Source organism: Camelus dromedarius, chromosome 15 (assembly GCF_036321535.1).
Source record: "Camelus dromedarius isolate mCamDro1 chromosome 15, mCamDro1.pat, whole genome shotgun sequence".
Classification (NCBI taxonomy): Eukaryota; Metazoa; Chordata; class Mammalia; order Artiodactyla; family Camelidae; genus Camelus; species Camelus dromedarius.
Window position 1 is genome coordinate 34,187,788 of NC_087450.1, and position 23,607 is coordinate 34,211,394.

The window sequence follows — 23,607 nt, forward strand, 5'->3', positions numbered from 1 at the left end:
CAGCCAGGGCAGGTAAGGGACAGTGCGGTTGATGTGCCCTGAGGCTGGGGGCCTGGTGCTGTTGTGACTGCTTTCTGTCCTCATGAAGTCCCCCGATGTGGGCCCACTCTCATTGCTTGTGCTCTGGAGGCCAGTGATTAAGAAGATGTGTGTGGGTTGAGAAGCAGTATAAATATGTGTGTGTATATAAGACTTAGGGGCTCATGTGGATGCACAAGTGTGGGACTTAACGCCCTACACAGATGAGTGTGGGTTAGGTTTCCATGTCTGCAAGGATGTGGGTCTAACACAGATGAACCTGGTCCTGGCTCCCAAGGTCACTTAGTCTCCAAGACAAAGTCTTCAGCGTCATTGGCAAGACCTGGGTCTGGAGCAGAGAGCGTGGAGGAGTTTTTAGCTGAGCCTAAAAAAGAGACAGGTGAGGGGAAAGAGGTGGGGAGGGATAAATTAGGAGTTTGGGATTTGCAGATACTAACTACCAGATATAAAGTAGATAAACAATGAGGTCTTCCTGTATAGCACAGGGAACTATATTCAATAGCTTTTAATAACCTATAATGAAAAAGAATATGAAAAAGAATATATATATGTATAACTGAATCACTATGCTGTACACCAGAAATTAACACAACAGTGTAAATCAACTATACTTCAGTTAAAAAGAAAAAGGAGAGACAGGTGAGAATCCAAGTCAGGGGCTGAGGGGACCCTCATCGTTCTTCCTTAATCGAGGTCCACCCCGCTCTTCACCACCCCGACGTGCTCCTTCCACTGGGACACAGAGCAGGAGCCTAGTGACCAGTCACTTGCCAGGTGACTGTCAGGGGAGCTGTTAGGCCTTGATTGGACTTTTCATTAAAAAAAAGTTGATCCTACCTATTTTGGTTCTTTATCAGCAAGCAGGATCTGGAGGAGAAAAATAGTCAAAAGGGCAAGAAACAGGAAAACTGGAGTAAGCACTGGAGAGTGTGTGTGCGCGCGAGTGAGCGGGCAGAGTTACCCACAGTGACCCCCAGCCCCCCTCTCCTGCATTGTGGGGACATCTCAGTCTCAGGCCTGCCCCTACTGCCCTCGCGATTAGCCGGCTTGGACCAGGGATCGGGTCAGGCTGGACCATGTCAGGCCCTCCCCACAGTCAGCCCAGGCAGGACTTCTGTCCTGGAGGTTGGGTTCAAGGGCGCGTTCTGACAGTGCGCTTTCTCCCTGTGTCCCGGGCCTGCAGCCTCGTCTTGGTTACCTGTCTGTCCTTCTAGCCCTGGGGCTCTGCTTTGCTGTCTCTGGCCTCTCCCCACCAGATCTAGCCTTTGTGGGGCTGGGATCTGCTGACATAGTTTCCTGATGCTGCCTGCCTGCTGGGATACCCTCTGGAATTACCCACTGCTGTGGCCCACCTGCTGGTAGGGACACCCTGTTACCACGCACTGGGAGACCCGCCGCTCACCTCCCCGGCTGCCGGCTGCTGCTGAGTGGCCACCTGTTGTCTGTTTCCACACCCTTGCACGCTGCGTTCTGCCTGTCACCCTGGACGGCTGCCCAGCAGCTGCAGCCGAGGCCGCCCTGCCAGCACCTTCCCCAGCCCAATGGGTGGTCCTGTCTGGTCTCGACCCTCCCAGCCCAGCTCGCCACATCTGCCCTGTGTGCAGACCCACACCTGGCTGAATACAGAGCTGGATGGGCCCTGACACACTGACACCCAGAGAGATGGCCATCTTCCCTCAGGACCTCTTGGAGAGAATCAGGCCTGGAACCCACAATAAAAGGCAATAATAACCATAGTTAATGTTTACTGAGGGCTTGTGATGTGCCAGGCGCAATGATTTACTAATATATTACTCCTGTGTATACTCACAATGACCCTAGAAGGTAAGTACTATTATATCTGCTTTTCACAGATGAAGAAACCAACACTAAATGATGTAAGTGAATCCATATAAGGTTCCATAGGGAGATATTAATGGGGATAGGATTCAGAACCAGGGGGCTTGACTTCAGAGATGAAGTTCATAACCACTAGACCAGGGTGCCTCCTTAGTGACTTGTGAACTCCATCCAAAGGTCCCAGCAACATTCTCCGTTGTCTCCATTGACCTCTCCCTGGTCTGGGATCCATAGACCCAAAGGGAATGGGTGCAGGTTAAGGCCACAGTCTCAGTTAAGCCTTTGGATACTTCCTGCTTCTTTTCGAGAAGAACGCTGGAATATCTTCACTCCTGGTCACTTTCAGGAGTGGGCCACCAGAGGCACACCTCCCCCAGTCCTCCCCATGTGTCCCTGGGCCTCCCTTCTTCTCTCGTGTCTCCTCTCTTGGGCTCCTTCAAGTTTTCAGGGGGTTACCTGCTGGTAACGCTGTTAAACAAAGCTGGAAAATGGAATATGTGTGTGTACAAATTGTTCACTGATGGCTCTGCCTTCTTGGAAGTGTCATAGACTCTATGAGAACCAGCAGGAAAGGAAAGTGGGCCCTTGGGGTGGCAAGAGTCTTTGAGGACAAAGTAGAGGGGCTTCCTGGAGGAGGCAGTGGTGAAGATCATCTTGGCTTTAGCCCTGCCCAGGAGAGGCTACAGGTGAGGGAAAGGAGGGATGAGCACCCAGTGGGGAATGCTTCAGTTTCCAACTGAATAACTACATCCTGTGTGGTTTTTCAGGGGATGGAGATGGTGGAAGATTAGGCTGGAGGAGGCCGGATACAGGCATGAGCTGGGTAAATTTGCAGTTTTATACTGAGACAGCACTTTGTGATTTCTGCTTCCCATTTATTCTTGGAAAAACAGGTTCTTGAGAAAGTTATCAGGGTAGTCTCCCCTTTTCCTTCCAGCTCTCAATCATTGCTGAGTTTGGGATAAATGGCTCAGACATGGTGGGGTACAGTTCCTAGGAATTCTAAGAAAATCCAGTCTGTGGACCATAGCCTACTCAGTCATACTCTGACTTGTATGATGCCACATCATAAGTCCTCCAATAAATATACGTGGCTCTACCCATGGGCTTCTTCTCTGCAAGCCTCCTCCAGCCTGTGTTGGGTGGGCTGGGAGCTGCTGCTCCCCCCTCCCAGGTCCATTTCTGTTTGGGAGTTTGGGCTGGTTATGAGCTTCTGCTTTTCCATCCAGCTTTCTGGGCACCAGGAAGAAAAGAGAAAAAGAGAAGATACGGTTAGCCTTTAGGCTGTTAGAGCCCAGGAAGGCAGAGGGAAAAGGAAGATGGACTGGACCGAAGAGAAGACCACCTCTCCTTGTCCAGCAGTGGAGGAAATGGTGGCAAAGTCACATGAGATCAGGGACTTTCCTTCAAAGGGTATGGACTGGAGGTGATTGCCTGCCATGTCTCTGGAAGACTCTGGACCCTGCTGGGAAGAAGCAGTATTCGCGCTGGCTGCCGCCATCAGCCTCAGCTTCCCTTAGGAGCCCAAGGGCCTGCAAATCCTGCTGGGCTCTGCAGGTCGCAGGGTTGTAGGTGCAAAATGGATCAGGCTTTGTGGGATTCCTAGGGTGGTCTTGGGGTTCTACCATGACCATAATGGCCAAAATTGTCATTTATAGACAATCTAAATCATTCAAAAGGGAGGTCTGCCTTTTGGTCTCATCAAGAAAGGTGCCGTTTCAAAAGGGAGCCGAGGTGAGGAGGGGACTCTGAGGTGAGCGCTGGGAGGGCTGGTGGAGCCCAGGCACGCCCTCCATGTACACACGTGCGCCGCACATGCCAGGCCGTGTGTGCTGCTGCCGGGCTCTGCAGCCTGCAGGGCCGTCCATGCTTGGAGTAGCCTGGATCTGCTGACTTGGCAAAATGGAGTAGGGGCTGGGCCACATCTGGAGGGGAGAGGGAAGGAGCCCCCAGTGACTGGGCTGTGGAGGGGCTTGCCTGCTCCTCCCACAGCTCCCCCTCCCTCCCCCACTAACCACAAGAGCAGTGTAATTCTCCTCACGTTAAAAGTAAACATCTGGCCGCATCTGCAGTGCCCAAATAAACCAAGAACTAATAGGAGGCGTTTGTAACCACAACAGGTCCTGAATGGGGAAGGAAGGAGAAGTTTGCTATGCAGAAGTCAAACCTGGCTACTTGGGGAGCCTCAACTCAGTTGTTTATTGATCGGAGGTCAATTAATTGATCAATGCACAAGTTCCTAGAAGATCTTGCTGGTGCAGTTTGCCATGGCCCCAGGGTGGCAGGGACATCACATTGACCTTGGGGGCTGGGTGGTCCATGTAGCAGGGACTGGGAATGATGGTCAGTCCAGAAGCGTCAGCTGCCCCTTGCTGCAAGTGTAGGGTCAAATATTCCAGAGAACAGTGGGAAGATCTGTGTGGCAAAGCCAGTGGGGTCACTGCAGGGAAAAAAGGTCATTTTCCGGAAGTGGAAGTTGCCTGGGCCCCTCCATGAGAGAGCAGAAGCAGATGGGAACATAAGAGCAGGTAGGATCCCACCATGGTCGGTCATGGTGCCAAAGGAGCTCCGGGGGATGAGAGGGAGAGGGAGACAGAGAGAGTGGAGATAGAGCAGAAGAGGGGGCAGCCCCCTGAAGCCGGCAACTACCATCAGGGCAGTGGTATTGGAAGAAACAGCGATGAACACACTGACTTCTCGAATCTGATGGACGACAGGCTAGAAACCGAGCCCGGGCCCGGCTGGCACCATCTGACAACTGTGAAGGGGCCCCCGGATGAAACTGGGAGTATTTGAACAGCATCAAATCCATTCCTCACAGCCGCACGAAATGTCAGCGACAGACTGAGACACAAATTAATATTAAAAATGTTGCCAGCTTTCACGTTCTGGCAAAAGAAACGCTTCCAACTAGGAACAGACTCACAAGCCTTTGTAATTTGAGGACTAGTATCCTTCATCACCCTCGTCAAAAAGCCGGAAGTGGCACAGGGCTCTCTGAGGAAGCGTGAACCGGAGAACAGGGGGCGGCTGGGTGGCTGAGTGCTCAGAAATCAGGCAGTTGGCTGCAGCTGCAGAAATGGGTTTCACACTAGAGGTCACAAACTGGCTGCCAGCTGGCTGAATCCAGTTCATAGACATGTTCTATTTGGCCCACAAGTGGCTCTGTTTCATTTTTCAATTTGGATCAGTGGCCAAAATGCACAAATCAGGAGAATCACAAAAAACTCCAATACCGCTGAAATACCTATGCACTCAGGCCTAAGTTCTCCAGATGGCGTCCGGCACCACGACTCCCTTCCCTGCTGGATCCTGTAGTCTTATGCGATTTCAACTCCTGTATTAAGCCATCAAACACTTTATGAATCAGAGAGTTAGTGGAGTGGACCTTCCAAAAGTCCAACTTAAAGGGCGGTTACATAACAAAATGGGAGAGGGATTTTGGTCCCACGTTAGGTAAAAAGGTCGAGCTACTACTTTAATCCATTGAAACAACGATCTAACTGAAATCATTTTTTATTAATCAAGCAATGTAACAACATACAAGGTGAGTTTAGAAAATTTAAAAAAAATGCTAGTAAGTTTGTCATCCTTGCAAAATTATTAGTTGTATGTATTCCTTTCAGTCTTTTTTCATGTGCATTTTTGCATAGTTGTATGCCTGGCTTTGCAGCCTCCTTTTTTCACCTAACACTCTAATTTACATGATTTATCGTATTGTTATATGATCCTCACTTTTTCTTATTCTAAACAATGTTGCAAGGAATACCCGTGTGAATTTGAACCTTTCCATATTTTGAATTGTTTGCTGCTGGGAATAGATTTTCAGAAGAAGTATGAACGGGTTCGATAATGCCTTGCACATTAAAGAGTTAACTTGTAAATTCCTAACCCAAAAGTACCGTGTATAAATCTCTTCATCTCAGCAAATTGTTGGAGGGGCTATAGGAAAAAAAAAAACGGTCACTTCAGCATGTGTGATAGGAGGGTGGGTAATTAAAAAGGAAAAACTCAGCATGTGAAGTCCATTCCAGGAATAGCACTGTCTTGAGACCCAAGTCAAATAGTACTAAATGTGCTAAGCAGAGGCCTATGTTTAAAGAAGAAACTCATTTGCTCTTAAGAACTGCAGAATGCTGCATAGTTCAACGATGGAGTCAGACAGCTCCGCATTAGCATCAAAGCCTGGTTCAGAAGGATATGGGAGGCCAAGATACCGGACAAACTGTCTTTTCTGATTAAAGCATCTTTGTGCCCCAAGTACAATAGTCATTTCTGAGAACAATGGTTGCCTTTAAAAATTTTTATTGATGGGAGAAAAAAAAAATGACTAAACAAGACCAGAGCATTCAAAGGTAATCTATATCCTATAAACAACCTAAAGAGTGGCGTAAATAAGGTGATATGTCATAAAATGAAATGTGATACAGATAACCTCCCTACTATCTCCTGTGCGAGTTCAGATGAATAACAGTGCCTTCAATCTCCAAGCAATGGAAAGCAGAGCATACTGTGCGTTTTATTCTATTTTGCCTCTGTGTCTTTTCCCCCAAGTAAATAAGAAGATTGATTTTATGGGCGGGCGGGACAAAGTGAGAGTCCTTTCTTGAGACGATCTCCGTACCGAAGACCTGAAGGGCACCAGAAGGGCTTCTGGGAAACGGCCCGCAAGTTTTGTTTCCATGCCAGGCAAGTCAGCAGAACCTCTAAGGGCTGGATTATGCAGCACTTGAGAAACTCCACCTCCTATGGACAGGCAGCCTGTCTTTGGTAAGGGGAAATTGTGCCTCTCTAATCTGCTAGAGCTCTTTGAAGGGCCAAATAAGTGTATGGATAAGGGCAAAACAGTAGACACACTCTATTTACACTTCCAAGAAGCCTCTGACAGGTTCCATACCCAAGCCCATTGAGTTGCCATGGGAATGGGGGAGTGGAGGTGAATGTCTGGTTACAAAAGGGAACTGGCTTACAAATAAGAAGTACAGAGAAAGGATAGACAAGTCTTCCTCTGGATGAAGGGAAAGGTGTTAACGGTGGGGCTCTTGGTGGGGAATTGATGCTCCTGGAGACCCGGGTGAACTGGTCCTTCATGATAATTTGAGATGTGACCATCAGGCTCTTTGTCTTGCAAGCCACACGTGGAAGTTGGCCTCATTGCTCTATAGTCACAGCTCATATATTGCCTTGTTGAATTTGTCCATCTTTGTGACATCTCTAGTGACATTGTGAGCTCCTAAAAGGCAGCAGGTATGTCTGATATTTTAATATTCATGACAGTGACTCGCACTCCAGAAATATCCTGTGGCTTGATCAGTGGAGAGAAGAGTAAGTATACATTGAAATTCCCCGGCTTGCCCTGGACCAAAGCCTGTAAGCTGCAGGGAGATGCAGGAGGCTTCACGTGGTCCAAGATGTCCGTCGTGGGCCAGCGTAGGTTGAATAAAACGTTAAGTGAAAAGTAATTCAAATCGCACTTTGTTTTTATCATGAACTGCACAGTGAGCACACATAAACGTACTTATCAGTTTAGAGAAAATAACGTAAACTGTACTTTTGAGGGTGACAGATTCACAGCTTTCCGTGACAGCCCAAGAAAGGGTTTTTGGGTTACCCTAATCCAGTGCCTCTTAACCTATTTTTCATCATTGCACCCCCTGCCCAGTACTCTGGTGGATACTCTTTCCCTAAATGCTACCCCTCCCATCGCATTTTAACAGCACAGTTATACTACATGTCTGTTTATGTACTGTGGCCCTGTGGAGGCCCGCAAACCATTGTGATATCCAGGATTTTTTTCATCTCCCAAGAGTTTTATCTCCTTGGGGATGATGGCGCCCTTGATGAGAATGGACGCTGTAGAGGACCCCCTGGTGGTTTGGGCCCGATGCGTTCCTTCATTCAAACAGAGCAACACATGGTTGGATTTCTAAGAATGGAACTGAGAGCCAAAAAGGAAAGTCTTCCCTTTGACTCCTGTCAAGTCAACTGGAAGCTCAAACAAGAAGTGGGATGGAGTGCAGGGTGTATCCCTCTGGCCTCTCCTGACCAGCTCTCTCCTCTTCTTCACCCTGCTGTCTTCTTCACCCTGACATTTACAGACTTCACATCAAGCAATGTCTGGCTTCAAGGTGGATTTAGCTGATGGAGAGCTCGGCAGGAGATGGTGGGGGAAGGGAGGACGGAAAGTGAGGGGAGACTGGCTCCCTCCTTGTGAGGTCTTCCTGGCTGACTAGGTCCTTTGATGCCTTGACCCATCCTGGGTTCTCCTTCCAGGTTCTAGTAGTAGATCCCACTCCCATCTCTTGGGGAGAGATGGTAACAGCTTTACTGTTACCTGTCCCAGGTTATAGTGCTGGCCCGTGGGTTCCCCTGTACCACACATTTGTAAATATATCCAATGTTCACTGTGCTCTCCGTTTCCTGTTGGGAACCTGAATGCTAGAGTGGGGAGGTCTTGTCACTGCACCTCAGGAGAGACCTCTTGGAGCTGGAATGAGGCCAGAGGAGGGCAGCTGAGAAGATGTGGGGGGCTGGGTAGGATGAGGCAGGAGGACAAGGGATCACTGTCCTCAAAAAGGAGGCTGATAGGGACCTTGATCTGCCTTCTGGAATGGGGTGCAAGATGAACTTCCCCCTACACGGTCATCAAGGATCCTCTAGAGCTTGAGAGGTAATTTTAAAAAATATTGTGGTCCATCTCCTTCACATAGTTGGGACTAATGGAACACTTTCTCCACCCTGGGGGGCGGAGAGCATGGGCTTGGGTTCACAGAGAAGTGAACTCGGGAGATGAGATGCATGACAGACCTCAGAGGAGTGCTTAAAAAAGGTCTGGCTCCTGGGGGACAACCTCACCCTTATGGGATGATGCCAGAGAGGCGGACCTGGTCTCCTTAAATTGCTCTTTGGGTTTCCCATCAAAGGTAGAGTGTGGGTCTTGGAATCCTTGCCAAGGGAGAGGCAGGTCTGAGCAGATCATTGATCTTTTGGGTTGTGGGTGGGGCACTGTGCTCCTGGGTGAGAACGGTGGGCAGAGAGGAGGGATCACAGTCTTGCAGGAACAGTCGACTAGGCCAGATTCCCAGCTGTTCAGCTCTCTGGGCCATCACCTGCCTCACAGAGTAGTGATGAGGGTTAGGTAAGACAGTGCCCAGGAAGGCCCCTCTTCCTAGCAGACTGAGTCTCCTCATGCTCCAAGTCTACCCAGTCTCTTTCTGGCTCTGCCACCGGGAGCAGGGGACAACCAAGCCTTGTAGGCTCCGGGCTCCGGAAGCCACGGAGTGAAAGTAAGAAGCTGTTGTCATGGATGGGGGTGGGTGGGCACATTAGCCTGAAGCCTCCTAATCCCATTTTCTGGTTTCATGTTAATCCTCTTCCTCCTTCTGTCTGCCACACACTCAACTCCCAGGGCACTGACCTGAAGAGCCGGGGTCCACCTCCTCCAGGCGACAGCAGTGTCCCTGGTGGGGGTGCTGGAGGTGGAGTGTGCGGGGGACGGTCTGGCTGGCCCTGGGTCCTCCCCAGCTGACCTGGGTACTCTTGTAGGCCCGGCCATGTCTGAACACTGAGGACTCCGCTTACTCATAATAATAATGATGACAGTATCAGACAGTGTTTCCTGAGCACTTGCTGTTTGCTGACACTGGCTAAGACGTTTATGTCCATAACTTCTTTCAATTCCCATAACAGTCCTGTGAAGCAGGTATCATAAATGTGAAATTTGCAGATGAGGGGGTGGAGGCTCAGGGAGTTGTCAGCCCAGATCACACAGTGAGCAAAAAGCAAGACCGGCCAGAATTCCAACAGAGCCTCATCGGGGAGGAGTGACAACATGGGCCTGGAAAGGACCCATTGCCTCCCTCCTCTGAACTTGAGGCTTCAGTTGGGTGAACACATTTCTTCCAGGCACTAGACCTGGGTATCACTGGCTATGCAGTGGAGTGGAAAGAACATAGACTTTCAGGTGGGCAGGGGTGGGCCCAGCTTCTGCAGGAAGGGGACAAGATGTTCCCAGGAACTGAACGTTTTCCAGGGAGACAGGTGGCTGCATGTAATAGGCCATCTAGGGGAAGGGATGATTTCGCCTCTGGCTTTCATTTGCTACCCCCTTCATTTCAGGGCACTCAACCACCTCTCCATCCCCAGCTGCAAATGCCCTTCTCTTTACTCTGCAGGACTGAGTCTCACCATTTTTGCCCCCCACGTACAGGTTCGGAGGCAAGGCTCACTCCCTGATAAAGAAGCGATCCAGCATCTCTTTGGCCACCTGCAGGTGAGTCTCTCTAAAAAGGTTTCGTGCACTTTGGAACTCCATTTTAGTTTGGCATACATGCAAACTGAGTAAGGGCTCCCTGACTCTAACTTAGATTCCTCCCCTCCTGCACAGGCGTGGAAGTTAGGGCTGGGTGAATGCTCACTAAATCCCTTAGCAGCTGTGACCTGGGCTTCAGGTTTCAGGCCTGTATAACTGCAATGATAATCATACCTCACCGAGGCCAGAGACTGCCCCTCTCCACTGGCCAGTGAGCCCCTCATCTGGAAACTTCTAGAAGCCCAGAAGGCAGTGGTTGGTTTGCCTTTAGTCTCCTCTTTCCTCACCAAGGCTCGCAGCTCCCGAGCCCTGTGGGCCTCTGCTGACTGTAACCAGGGTCTTAGTTTCCCTCCGGATGGCACAGGCCCCACAGGCCTTCCTACCCCCACCCCGTGGCACCTCCCTGGGCCCAGCGTGATGATGTGGTTCTCCTGCCCTCGGGCGCCACAGACTGGCTTGAAGTTGGAGGCCAACAGAGGGCAGTGTAAGCGCTAATGCCGGATGGCACGGGACAGGCTACAGGTGTGGTAGCGCACAGACTCAGGTGAGGAAAAGGGTCTGGAGGCTAATGGAAGCCCAGGTCCTCCTGGGAGGGTTGGGGATGGATGGTGGTGAGCACGGGCAGGACCCGGCTTGGCTGAATCATGGTGTGAGATTCTGTGGAAACTCTGACCCTCTCCACCCACCACAGTCACCAAGCCCAGGTTGGCAGAGGCAAGATGTGGGGTGTGTGTGCTGGGCATGGTGGTGGTGGGGTGCAACCTTGAGGGTCCAAGCAGCATCTGTGATGTGGACTCCGGAGCTAACACTGGCTCCTCAATCACTTAGAACTACGCCCCCCACATCTGCTGAGAAGAAATCGAGTCCTGAGTTGAAGTCTGGTTACTCTTTTTAAAGCCCTCAAAGGTTTGTGGACTTTGAGAATATTTTAGAATGTTGTGTAGGAGAGACAATGTGGGATTTCAGGTTAGAAGACTTGCATCCACGCTGGGGCTCTCTTTGGCCTCAGCGTGATCTGGAACTCTTTTGCTCTCGCTTCCATACACTTGGGTCTTCCCCTGCTACATTCTCCCTCCTAAAAACCAGGAAGAGGGGACTGGGCTTTCCGATGGCTTTCCTTTCTCTCCACTTTCCATATATTTATTTTCTGCTCAGAGAAAGGGTCTGAAAAAGAAAAGTGAGCCTTACCTTGTGGGCAGTGGCGAGGATGGCCGGGTGCCTCCCTGCACGGAGACAAAGCCGACCCAGCTGGAGGCTGCTCAGGTCCCCTGGTGTGGCTGCCATCTCACCATCAGGACATGAATCCTTTGGGTAAAGGCTTGGTATGTAAGAAGCCAGTGTGTGTTCAAATTCTAACCTCGTTAGGGGAAGGAGTCCCTCGTGTCTCTGGTCAGGACATGGATGCAGAGGGCCAAGGAGGGAGAGGGGCTCCATAGGAGCTGGGCCTGAGAACACGTTTTGCTGACTTCAGTGTTTGCCATGGACATTTCACTCCTCCAAGGACATCCTCCATGACACATTGTCCCAACCCCGACAAACATACATCAAAGACATAACTGAGGATGAGTAAGTCAGCCCAAGAAACTGTGGCTTGGGAAGAGTCCTTGCTGTGAAATGTCGTTTTATTAATTGACTTTTTTTTTTTTTTACAAAAATAAACATTTTAATGAATAAGAAGTACAAAAGCTTCTGGATATACAAACTCCAGGAAGGGGGAGAGGCTGGTTTTGGCTGCTTTGCGGCTTTCACTGAAAGCAAATGAGGCAGAAAGGCCCCACCCCCACTCCAGGTCCTGGCTCAAACTGCTACCTGCTCCTCGACCCCACGACTTGGCTCATACCTTGTGTGCTCTCTGCCCCGGCCCCTGGGCGGGTCCTTGAGCGCCCCCTGTCGGGTGCCCAGTGGTGGCCACCCACGTACAGAATCGCCCACAACCTATAGCATCCCTCCAATCTCCCACTGCGAGCTTGGCTGAGAGAGCGCTCCATGACCGATTGTCCCCACGCGGCCCCTGCCGGGCCATGGCACGTGCAGCAGCGCCAGCAGCAGGGGCTCTGGCTACATTCTCACACTATGAACACAGTGATGGGGCTTCCCATGGAGCCGTCCCAGTGAGGGGCAGAGCCCCCAGTGGGGAGACCAGCCTGAGCCTTGCTGGCAGCCCAGAGGGTGGGAGGGGCAGTCAGCCCCCCATGATTCCTGGCCCTGAGGCCAGCAGTCCCAGACCTAGACTGGTAAACTCACATTTTAACATTTGGCAGTATTGCACGTTGTCCTGGTCACCTCGGTCTGTCTGGGATGTCAGCCTTGTCTGCACTGGTGCCCAGGTGACATGCAGTACTGCTAGTGCAAGTCACAGGCAAGCCCAGCTGGCAGGGATGGTCAGCTGGTCAGCTGGTCAGCTGAGCCCACAGACAGGTCAGCCAGAGGCCCTCACGTATGTGGTCTTGCTGGGATCAGGGACCACGTGGCTCCATCCTGTCTTGAAAAAGACCAGTTGCCGGCCTGGGGACAGAGATGAGAGGTAACTGGACTGGATGTTTCTCTCCCCGGAGGTGGGGCCACTCTCCCTAACACAACTGCCTTAAGGATGCTCGTCTCTCATCATCTCAGCTTCCTTGTCTTCTCATCATTTCTGGTTTCTGATGGGGGACCACTACCTGTTAATCTCTTCCGGGAGATCAGGTCACCACCCTCAGGATGTCCTTTCCCAATGGCTCACCTGTCCAGGTGGTCTGATTGGTGACCACGAAAGCCCGGCACTGGGCATGGCTCTCACAAATGTCCACAGCCTCAGCCAGGTTGAACACTGACAGGAGGCAGCTTCCGTGGTGGTAGGATGGCCAGCAGCGGTAGTCTTCCTGGGGGACGGTACTGTCTGGGAGGCGCTGGTACTCTGTGGGTTGGGGACGGAACTCAAATGAGAACTCTGTGTGCCCAGGGGAGACGGCTGGGGCCGCTTTCTCTAAGGGGCTGTGAGACTCATTTCCTAGGTGAAAGCTGAAATCTAGCCCAGTGCCCCCAGCATGGAGAGGAAGGCAGCTACCGTTGTGGAACCGGGATAACCACTCAGGAAAGGCAAAGCTCAGGTTTAGTTTTTGGGAGACGCACATCTCCCAAATCTAAGGGCATGCAGCTGGTTCAGGCTGCACATGATGGTGGGCACACGCATGGGATAAATGCACACATGAGCTACAGACTGTCCAGGCTGGTTGCTGAGCTCAAGACATTCTAGACATTCAAAGCCAGGTTGCTCAAACTTCAATGTGCGTGTGAATCTCCAGAGAATCTGGGTAAAATGCAGATTCTGATTCAGAAGATCTGTGGTGGGGCCTGGGAACTGGCATTTGCAGCCAGCTTCCCAGTGCTGCCAGTCTGTGGACCACGCTTTGAGTAGCAAGAGTTTAGAGCTGCCCTCTGGTCCCACTTCCTCCTGGCCCTCGGGAGAGAGGTTAGGCAAGCTCGTAGGGGCAGTCAGTCAGGAGTATCTGAAGTTCAGAGGCATGCAAATAAATGTAAAACACACAAAAAAATTACCATGTGGGAATCCACAACTTCAGTGTTTGGGGCGGAGGCTGGAGGAAGAATCTGAGATCTCCCCATTACACAGAAAGAGCCCCCAAAGGCTCTGGAATCTCCTCAGTCCAGAAGCTGTTTAGCTCAGGCCTCCTGTTTCCTGAGTCCTTCCCGCTGCCTGGGGAGCCCCAGCTCGGGGCTGATAATGCAGAAGCCCTGGGCCTCTGGCCACCCCGCCCTCCTGCCTCCTCCTTCTACGAGGGGCTAGACCAAAGTCCAGGGTTGGCTGTGATTTATTGCCCCATAAACGGCGTCCTCAGGGACAGAGCCAGCCATTGTTCACCTCGTTAAACTTTATTTACAGGGCTAACGAGGGCTCCCCCACCCCTCAGACTGGCCAGAGCTCCTTGAATACGGACGCTGCCCATCCCTCGCCCCCCGCCAACCATGCTAAACCCCAGGGCCTCAGCGCAGGGACCACAGCCCCGTGGCTAGGATCCTCTCCCTGCTCTGGGGCTCCCGAACTGGTTTCAGCGTGGAGAACTTCTCCACCTCCAGCTGCCCTCCTAGCCCCAGAAGGGCGAGGAAGGAAAGAGAAGCAAACATACATTGTGCTCCAGCTGTGTAACAGGAAATGGGCTAATTGCTTTCACACATTTCACTTGGCATTTAATCCCCACGAGACTTTTGTGAGGCAGGTAATACTGAACCCAACTCACAGATGAGGAAAGTGAGGTTCAAGGAGTAAGAATTTGCTCAAAGTTACACAGTCAGTATATCGTGGGGTTTGCAGCCACCCTAGGAAGGGGTGTTGGTCCCCACCCCTCAGTTCAAGGCCCAATTATAATTGTTCTCACTCAGCCAGAGATAAGACCTCTAAGTGAAGGCTAAGTGCTCAGCGGTCTCTCCATCACCCCAAGTGAGGCTGAGAGGGAGGATGAGCCACTGGGCCCTCTTTGGGGGGTCACTCACCCTTGCATCTGCTCCCCACCTCCCCAGCCCCTAGATCCCCGCCGAGGCCACGCACCCGCTCTGCTGCCTGCCGTGGAGTTCTGCAGATACTGCCCGCTCCGGTACAGGTGCAGCACCTTCTCCAGCTGGGCCAGGGTCTCGTCCACACCCCAGGTGAGCTCTCCTGCAGAGTGCAGTGTGGCTATGAGAGGGTATCTGGGCTCCGACTTCTCCCTGAGGTGGGCTGCCAGCTGCCTTTCTCCCTCTCCCCTTGGAGCCTGGGTCCTGATGTCCAGAGGATCAGGGAGAAGGGCTGCCACCGAATGTCACTTTGGGAAATGATGGTTTCTGGACCATGAGCTGTCCTGGGTCATTCTTGTTACCATGCCTGCTAGGGTAGGAGCAGGGTGATGGGAAGCAGGTGGGCCCTGGAGAGCTCACCTGTGGCGTTGACAATGCTGTCCAGCAGAGGCCGTAGTGAGGGTGGGGCACTGTGGGGCAGGAGGTATGTGAAGAAAAACCTAGGGCAGAGAGAAGTCAGGGGCTCAGTGGTCCTGCCTTTGGGGACACATCCCTTCTCTACCCCAACTTGGGACAGAACCCCAATCTGGCCAGGAAGCCTGACCCCTCAGGCCAACCAACTAGGCATCTATACCCCCAGAGCGTGCCACGGAGTCTATTCAGACTCAGGATAGGGGTCTAGGCACATGCTAGGGCCACAGGTAATATCATACCAAACTGAAATCTGAGGTCTGTTTTCCCCTTCTGTCCCCAGGACTTCCCCACCCCCTAAGCCCCACATTATCACCCCGTTGACCAGTGTCAGAGCAGCCCCATGGCTTGGTCCTATGAGGAGCTTCCAGGGGTGAAGGGCTAGGGGAGGAAGGGGCAGTGCCCATCCCACCAGCCCTGATCTCTGAGTCTGACACTATTTTAAGAAGCCTCCAGCTGCCACCCTCCAACCCAGATTCTCCTTGGAGCTGACTATTTTTAGCTTCGGGAGCCTGAATGTTCCCTTCCTGACTGGGTTGGAAGCCTTTCCCCGCCCCTGTTGCTCCATTGGTCATGGCCAAGTCTCCTCGTCCTGGCTGTTCCCCTGAACCCCACACTGGCTCTCTCCCTGCTGGTGCCCCTGGGGTCCGCGCTCCGTCACTGGCCTTCCTGAGTGGGGGTGAAGGGCACCTGTAGGCGTTGTAGAGGTTGCGTTTCTCATTCATGGCCTCGCACCAGCCCTGCGCTGAGCAGGGCAGGGTGAAGTTCCTGGCTGGGAACTCGAGTATGCAGTCGGTGCTGCCTGAACACGGCGTCTCCTCCACGCGGGCGTCATCCAGATCTGTCACCTTCAGCTCCCCATCCACCAGCACAAACTGTCGGGGGCGGAAGTCCAGCAGAGTGACGGAGCCCAGTGGGGAGTGGGCCAGGTGGTGGAGAAGGCGGCCCAGGCTCAGGCAGATCTGAGGGGCAGACACCGGGCTGCTCACTGCTTCTCTCCTGGGAGGGGGCCTGGGGGCTCCAGGACTCCCTCCTTTGGGGCTTGGGACTTAGCTGGGACGGGGCGAGGGGTTGCCTTCCTCTTAAAGGCTCTAGTGTTCACTAAGGACCGAGGCTTGGGGCCTTTCTGAGCAAGTCAGTGACCTTCTGTTACCCCTTGGCTGGCCTGACCCTGCTGGTAATATGGAGGACATAGAAAATGGGCAGCAGGGAAGTCTAGGGATGATGAATCTCCTCCCTGAAGGTGTATCTTTAGTGTAGCTTCTGTCCAGTGTATGGAAATAGAGGGAGGGTCAAGATGAACTTAAGATCTTTTCTAGTCCTAGGACGCTGACCCTCCTGCAGCCAGGGTGAGGGTGTGTGTGTGTGTGTGTTTGGAGCAGGAGCACAAAACCCTCAGGATCCTCTGTCTTGTTTCTTTTTTTAACCCTTTGGCTGATGGCCGAGTCAGCTTTGCTCCATCCTTCCCTCCCTCTCCCTCGACTGAGGAGGAGTCAGAGCTGCTCTGGAGGGCTGGCCTTCTAAGGGAGAACCATCCCAGCAAATAGCCCAGGGCCCGGCCCTCCTCCCTGCTCACTCGGAATCGATCCTCCCAGGAAGTCTGCAGCAGCTGGATCATTTCCACTGGGGCGCCCAGCTCCGTGATGGTGGTCAGAGTGTCCGGGATGTCCTCGCTGTCCTGGTAGCAGTAGCCATAGAGCTGGAAGAGGCCCAGGCAGGTCATGAGGTCACAGGGTGGGGGTGGGGACAGGGAAGGGCTGGGCTGTCAAATGCCTCTTCTGCCTCATCCCTAGGTCTTTGCTTCAGCTCAGGCCAGAATAGAATAGCAACACTGCCCAGGAAGCCTGTCCTGTGTCCCAGAAGCCTGAGTTCCTACTGACTCCATCAGCCCCTTACCTCTGCCATTCAGGTAAATGGGCAGATCTGGCTACTGTGTGTTAACCATGTGCCAGGCACTGTGCTAAATGTTTTATATGTATAACTCAATTCTTAGAATAACCTTAATAGAGCATGGTAGGTACTATTATTATCTCTAACTCACACATGAGGAAACTAACTCAGAGAGTTTAAGTTACTTGCACAGGGTCACACAGCTAAGAAATGCAGGAGCTAGGATTCAAATATATGTCACTCTGATTCCACAGCCTGGTTCTTTCCAAGAGTACCATTTGCTAATCGACACACCAGCGGGTGGTTATTATAACTCCTCCCCCGCTCTAACCCTTGTCCTTTCTTCATCATACCCACTTTCTGGCACCTTCATTTTTTCTCTGCTGTGGGCTTTCTCAAGGAGAAGCAATCTCCCTTGGGACTGGTAACAAGTGTTGATAAGACAAAGTGTCTAAGGGGCAGATCCTCTGGTGTTCTTTGCATAGTTGTTGGGCGGGGCAGGGGGTCACTCACATCGGGTAGTGGTAAGAGATGGTTCCTGGGGAAGACTGGCCCTTTGAGGGCATGCTCACAAGGCCTGCCCACGCCACATGATCTGGGGGAGGGGCTTGGTACAGCTCAGCTGGTCAGGGGCTTCTGGGAAGCACAGCCTGACTTTGTCACTAACACCTAAACCAGCATCCACAGAAAGCCCTGCTTCTCCCAGCCTCTCCCACCACACTGCACACCAGCTAGGGATCAGCCGGTGCTGAAAACAACCAGCACCCTGTGGGGTAGGAGCACAAAGGCTGAGTTGTCCAGGCCAGAGTAGGGAGAGGAGAGAGCTGCCCAGGGTGGGGGGAAGGGCAGCGGGGGGGCCAAGCCCCTGGGCTAGATGTCCCTGTATACTGTCACCCTTCACACCCCTCCCAGCACCACTCCAGGCCCTGACATGCTCCCTTGCATCTCAGGAGCGCCCTTTGGGCTCCCTCTCCCTGGAGCCCACCGCCTCAGACCAGCAGGCAGGAGGGAAGGCATGTCTCAATGTCTGCCATCAGATCACTAGGGCTGAGACCTGCGGGATCAGGGGGCAGTCCCGGGTGCCCTCTTCTTCCCTGTCTCTCCACCCTCCCCTCCCTGACCTGCATCATCCTAGGGAGGCCCCAGACCCCAGTGGGGCAGAGGTAGGGGGAAGTAAGGGCAGCAGTGCTGGGGCCTGGTTCTCATTTTCTTGCCCAGAGTTTGAGCCTTTGTGGGAAACTTCTGAAGGTTATTAAACACCCGGAGGTCGTTAAATGCGCTGTTAACGAGGTATTAATCAACACCCCTCAGGAAAAAATAAAAAGACACCATTAACCGCCCCCCCTCCCACCAGAAGGAAGCCTTAGGCTGAGCATTTCAGTTGCATCTTTTGTTCATTTGGGAGAAGAAATACACTCTAGCAGGGCCAGAATCTGGGAAGAGGCCTGGGGCCCCATCTGAGGCCTGAGGCCCTGGGGGATGACAGAGGTGCAGAAGAGGGAAGACCCCTATGCCCTTTGACCCTGGGCTATAGAGGCATCTATCACGTGAAGGACTCTGTGTGTGTGTGTGTGTGTCTGTCAGAGGTGGGCTGGGGAGGGGTCACAGAAGATGGATAGAGAGAGCTCACCCAGGCAGTCCCTGGAGACTGGAGCAGGTGCTCTGAAGTGCCCAGTGGGACATGCTATCCTGGGCCTTTTCCATTTGAACCCACAGCATTAACTTGGGGGCTGCCAGAGGAGGGGAGGGGGCTTAGGGCAGCCTGGGGGAGTGGGAAACATTCTCTGGCTCCTCCCTGATTCAGCAAACAGTTGAACAATTTTGAAATTTTAAATATTACGAGGTATTCATAAAACATTATTTCTAGCTTTCCACACACCCAAGCTGACGCCTCCTGAGCAGGGAGAGCCCAGGCAGGCTTCCCAGCAGCAGAGGCGACACTGCTGAAGAAGCCAGAGGGATACTAGTGTGGGGGTCAGGGGATAAATGTAGGAGCCTCACCACCAAAGCAGTCCCTAAATTCACATTAAGTTACCTCCACTACCCCATAATGGTAGCTTTTCACCTTTGCCCTCATAGAAAGGACCTGGGACCCTCCCCACCTTACAACACTTGTGCCCCAGGGCAATGAACCCCAGTCTTCGACCCTGTAAGAATCACACAGCCAATCCCAGACAGACCCAGTATCGGTCTAGAAAAGGAATGGGTGAAAACGATTCAGTTGTAATCTTTTCCTTTGACATCATCAGTACTGGGCTGGGGGCCTGACATTAAAGTGGAGGACCAGTCTGTGATGTATGTAGGGGCAGTTAACTGGATGCTCTTCGGGAAGTCTGGGTGGGGTAAGAGAGGGCGGGAGGAGTTCCTTAAGGGACAGCAAAGCACGTCAAACCTCAAATCTGTCAAAAGGGAGGAGGATCTTGAGTCAATTAACTAACACTTAATATCCTGCTAAGACACTCAAGACCTTCTCCACCCCCTTGGAATCTGGCTGACACCCCAGGGTTTCCAAAAAGTTCCCAGGAGCCCCTGGGAAGCGATGAGAACAAGACCCTCCCAGTTAGAATGGCCACGTAACCAGCTGTTCACTCCCTGAAGCTCCGCTGTGTCAGCTGTGCAACCGGGCATAACCACCCACAACTGTTGGCTCTGCCTGACCTTCTGCAACCAGTTCAAGGCCCAGGACCCAGTGAACAAGTGTCTGACCAGGGCTGGAGTAGCCTGGGGACACTGGGAGCCAGCAGGAGTATAAATAGCTCTCTGGCCTCTCTCTCTTATTCTGCAATACCCACCCAGACCTGTGGTCCATCCCCCTCCTGAGAAAAGAAGGGAGGGCCTCCGGGGTTTCTGGTCACTTCTGCTGGGTGCAGAAAGGTTAATCTGATTTGGGCTACGAGGTGGAAAGTGTGGGCAAGGTTCCTCAGCTGGGGAGCCTGCATACGCCTTACATTCGCTAGGCCAAGAGCAGTCAGGGATTCCCCTCAGTCTGCTCAGACATGTGCAAAGGGAACAGGGTGTCTATCCTAGGGCTGACTCAAGGCCGGAGGAGAGCTAGGGGAGAGAAAGAAGGGCAGTGCTGGGACTGTGAGAGGACCACTCTCCTGTTCTGGCCTGGAGGGGACAAGGTGGGGTCTCATCTTTCCCCTCGCCCCTCTGAACAGGAGAAACAGAGTCCCATTTAGTAGGACCAGGGTATCTAGCCTTCTCAAGCTTCCAGCCTCTTGGCCACATTGGCTCAGATAACATAACATTCAGACCCTCAGGGCCTCAGCCTGTCCCCCAAGCTAGGAACCTGAGGCTTCCGCAATGGTTCGAAAGCCAACTTTAAGGCCTGGAGGACCCCAGGGTCTCTTCTGGGTAGGGCTGTGCAATTTCTGGCCTACAACTCAATCCCCTCCAGTCCTTCCAGTGGCTTCTGGGTAGGGTGGGGAGTAGGGGGTGGGAATATTCTTTGGGAATCAAGCCTGGTCTCTTTCTTGCTCTTCCTAATCTCACTGCTATCCCACCCCAACTTCAAAGCCAGATAAGTCACTGGAAGTTGAGAGAAGTGGGGTTCCGATTCCATCAAGAAAGGGGACCCTATCACTGCAGTTGGGATACTGACTCAGGGATGACCTCTATTCAGTGTCGTTTCCCTTGTGCTTAACAGCCCAGTTCCAGCCAGAAACAGGGTCCTAAGTCCTAACGGGCTCCCACGCCCACCCCGAGTTTGGGGACCCTCTGTCCTTGCCTTTGACTTCAAGGGATACAGTGTGAAAGCTGAGAAACTCGGGAGTCCCTCCGTAAAGGGACGGCCACCCAACAGTGAGAGGCAGGGTGGTGTAGTGGGAGGCGGCCAAGGTCGGGGTCCTGCCCCCAGCTTAACCTGGGCACAGTCACTGGGGCTCTGCTTCTTTATCTGTAAGACCAAGGGTTATTTTTCCAGGCAGAGTGATTGGGCCTGGGCACGTCCAGCCAGCACCCTCATCCCCGCACCCCCACCCTCGTACCTGCAGCACGTTGGGGTGCCGCAGCCGCTCCAGCAGCACCATCTCCTTGAGCAGCTTGTGGGCCGCCAGCCGATAGCAGCCCCTCCGCGCCCCGAACTCGCGCACGCAGCTGCCCAGATCGTGGCCGCTGAAGTCCACCGCCTTGAGCGCCACCGCGGCGCCACCGGGCAGGCGGACCCGGTACACGGCCTTGGTGTAGCCGGAGCCCACGTACTGTGCTCCGGACACGTTGCGGAGCGCGGCGCAGCCCAGGCGCGGGCCTGGGCCGGGGGAGCCCGGGCCGGGAGCCGGGGGCCAGCCCGGGGCGCCGTCGGGCAGGGGCCGGGCCCGCGGGGGCCGGGGACGCTGCAGGCCCGGGCCGCCCGGAGCCAGGTCCATCAGGCGCCGCCGCTCCGGCCGGCCGGCCCCTGGCCCGGGGCCCCCGCGGGAATAGCGCTGCACCTCCTCGTAGCGCGCTCGGATCTGCCGGGCCAGCTCCCCGCGGCCCCCGCGACGGCTCGGGCCCGGGGCTGGCGAGGGCCCCGGGGACTGGCCGGGCCGCGGAGGCTCCGAGCCCGGTGCGAAGAGCACGTTGAGGACCGAGCCCAGCAGGAATGAGGCGCAGAAACCCGCGGCCACCACCGCCCGCCGGCGCCGCATCGCTCCCCTCCCCCCCCGGCCGGCCGGCCCCGCGCGGCTCCCCGGCCCCGGCCCCGAGAGGCTCAGGCTCCGAGGCGGCTCCGCTCTGAGACCCGCCGGCCCCCTGCCCAGCCCGTGCGCATGGCCCCGGCGGCCCCGACCCCGGCCCCGGCCCCTCGCGGGCGGCACATCGGCCTGACACTTGCCTCCCTCCCGCCCTGCCCCCGCCGCTTATAAGGCCCGGAGCCGCCCCCGCCCCCGCCCCCTCCGCCTCCGCCTCCCAGCTCCCGGCCCGAGCCCGTCCTCGGCGCCGCCCCCTCCGGCCGCCCGGCCCGGCCTTCCCCGCTGACTGACAGCGGGACCTCCTCCCGCGGCCGTCCGGGCCTGGGAAGCCGCGCAGAGGCGGCTCCGGCCCTGCCCAGCCCGCGGCCCCCGAGCTCGGGCCGCGGAGATAGGGAGGGGGCGGCAGCGGCCCCGGGACGCGCGGGGCCTCTGGGCCCAGCGAGGGCGGATAACGGGGCCGGGGCGGCCGGATAACGGGACCCAGAGGCGGCTAACGGAGCCTGCTGGGCAGGGTTGGGGAGAAGATGAAGGGGCGAGGCCAGAGAGTAACGGGTTCCGGAGGGCACGAGCAGCTGGGTCCGGGGTGCTGGGGATCCGCGTGATCCCAGAGCCCAGAGCGCCCTCCCTGGGACCCGGGGCCTTGGGGCTAACTGGGAGCAGGGAAGGCGCGCGGATCGGGTTGCGGGAGGCGGCTTCTCGCCCAGTCCCGGATTCGGGGGCGGAGGATGGGGGAGACTGGCGCTGAGGGGCTGGCACCTGCGAGCGCGCGTGGAACGGGAACTCTGGGATCAGAGGAAAAATCATGAGGTTTTCGGAGATGCCCTCTTAAACCCTCTCTACCAAGTCTTTGATTTCTGATTTTCCTTGTCCCTGAAGCCCCTCTTCCCAGGACCCTTACAATCAGACGCGGTCAGCAGCAGATCACGAACCATATGCGTGCTAGTAGGCTGTGCAAAGACTGCATTTGTACCCACGGACGTGCGTGGTCCAGATTGTGGAGTGTGTGCATTAGTGTGTCTGAAGGGGCCACTGTATCCAAAGAAAGGAATGTGTACCCTGTGTGTAAGTAGGTGCTGACTCCACCAGAACTTCTGGCCCCTCCTCCTCCCTCCCTGATTGCATCATTAGTGCTAATTGAGGAGCTTTCACACGCCAGTGCATTAGCTGTTTGTAGTGAGCTCCCCCCTCCTGGGAGAGATAAGCCGCCCCCCCCCCCCCAAAGCTTCTCTTCCTTACTGCCCTGGAACTGTCCACCTAGACCTTCCCACCTTCCTCGGCACCTTCCGGCCTCCCTCTTGTCCTCTACTGGTTAATCTCTTTCCTCCCCGCAGTGTCAGAGATTGGCTGGAGAGGAGGCAGGGAAGAGGTGGAGGGCCTAGAAAATCTTCCCTCCAGGAGGCTGGAGAGTTCTGTCGTCCCTGCAGAGTGCAATCTCTGTGATGAGAGAGGGGACAGGGATCTCTGCCTGGTTTTTTGGACCTGGAAGGACAGAGGAGAGAGCTGAGTCCTTGATCTCCAGCCTGTAATCAGCCCCACTGACGCAGGGGCGTCCAGCCCTGACTCCTGGGGTCCCCTGAGACTTGGAGGGTTGGGGACCAGTCTAACTTAGCAAGCATGTGAGAGAAGCCACGATTCTCTTGAGGACCTTGGGTTTGGGGGAGTTTGGTCTGGTCCTGTTTAGCTGCTCTGCCCTGTGCTGGCCCTTGGCTGCTGGGTGTTGGGGGAAGGCTCTGAGCAGATGCCCTCCCTAGCCCTCACACCAGATGTCTTTGGTCTAATTAACTGTGCTGGGAAAACCAACCTGGGTTTGTAAACAGAGCTACTGGCTAAAGTCAACAGGGAGCAGCAGCAAACAGCAAACATTCCCCTTACACTCAGCCACAGTCCAATCCAGCCCTC

At 54.3% G+C, this 23,607-nt stretch overlaps 1 protein-coding gene across 2 annotated transcripts; it reads right to left on the reverse strand.

Annotated features, from left to right (window-relative positions):
* Nucleotides 1-11,780: 11,780 nt before the first annotated feature.
* Nucleotides 11,781-21,855, reverse strand: PKDCC (protein kinase domain containing, cytoplasmic). 2 transcript variants are annotated; one of them, XM_064494544.1, is made up of 7 exons: nt 21,028-21,855; nt 16,725-16,847; nt 15,839-16,023; nt 15,098-15,177; nt 14,733-14,840; nt 12,912-13,085; nt 11,781-12,694 (listed from the first exon to the last, which is right to left on the reverse strand). In XM_064494544.1, the coding sequence occupies exons 1-7, from the start codon at nt 21,664-21,666 to the stop codon at nt 12,609-12,611; spliced, it is 1,395 nt and encodes a 464-aa protein (XP_064350614.1). In that variant the 5' UTR covers nt 21,667-21,855; the 3' UTR covers nt 11,781-12,608. The 2 variants fall into 2 exon arrangements, with proteins under 2 accessions (XP_064350614.1, XP_031322771.2); XM_031466911.2 differs by having other exon boundaries at nt 15,839-16,110; nt 21,028-21,854.
* Between the last annotated feature and the right edge of the window lie 1,752 nt (nt 21,856-23,607).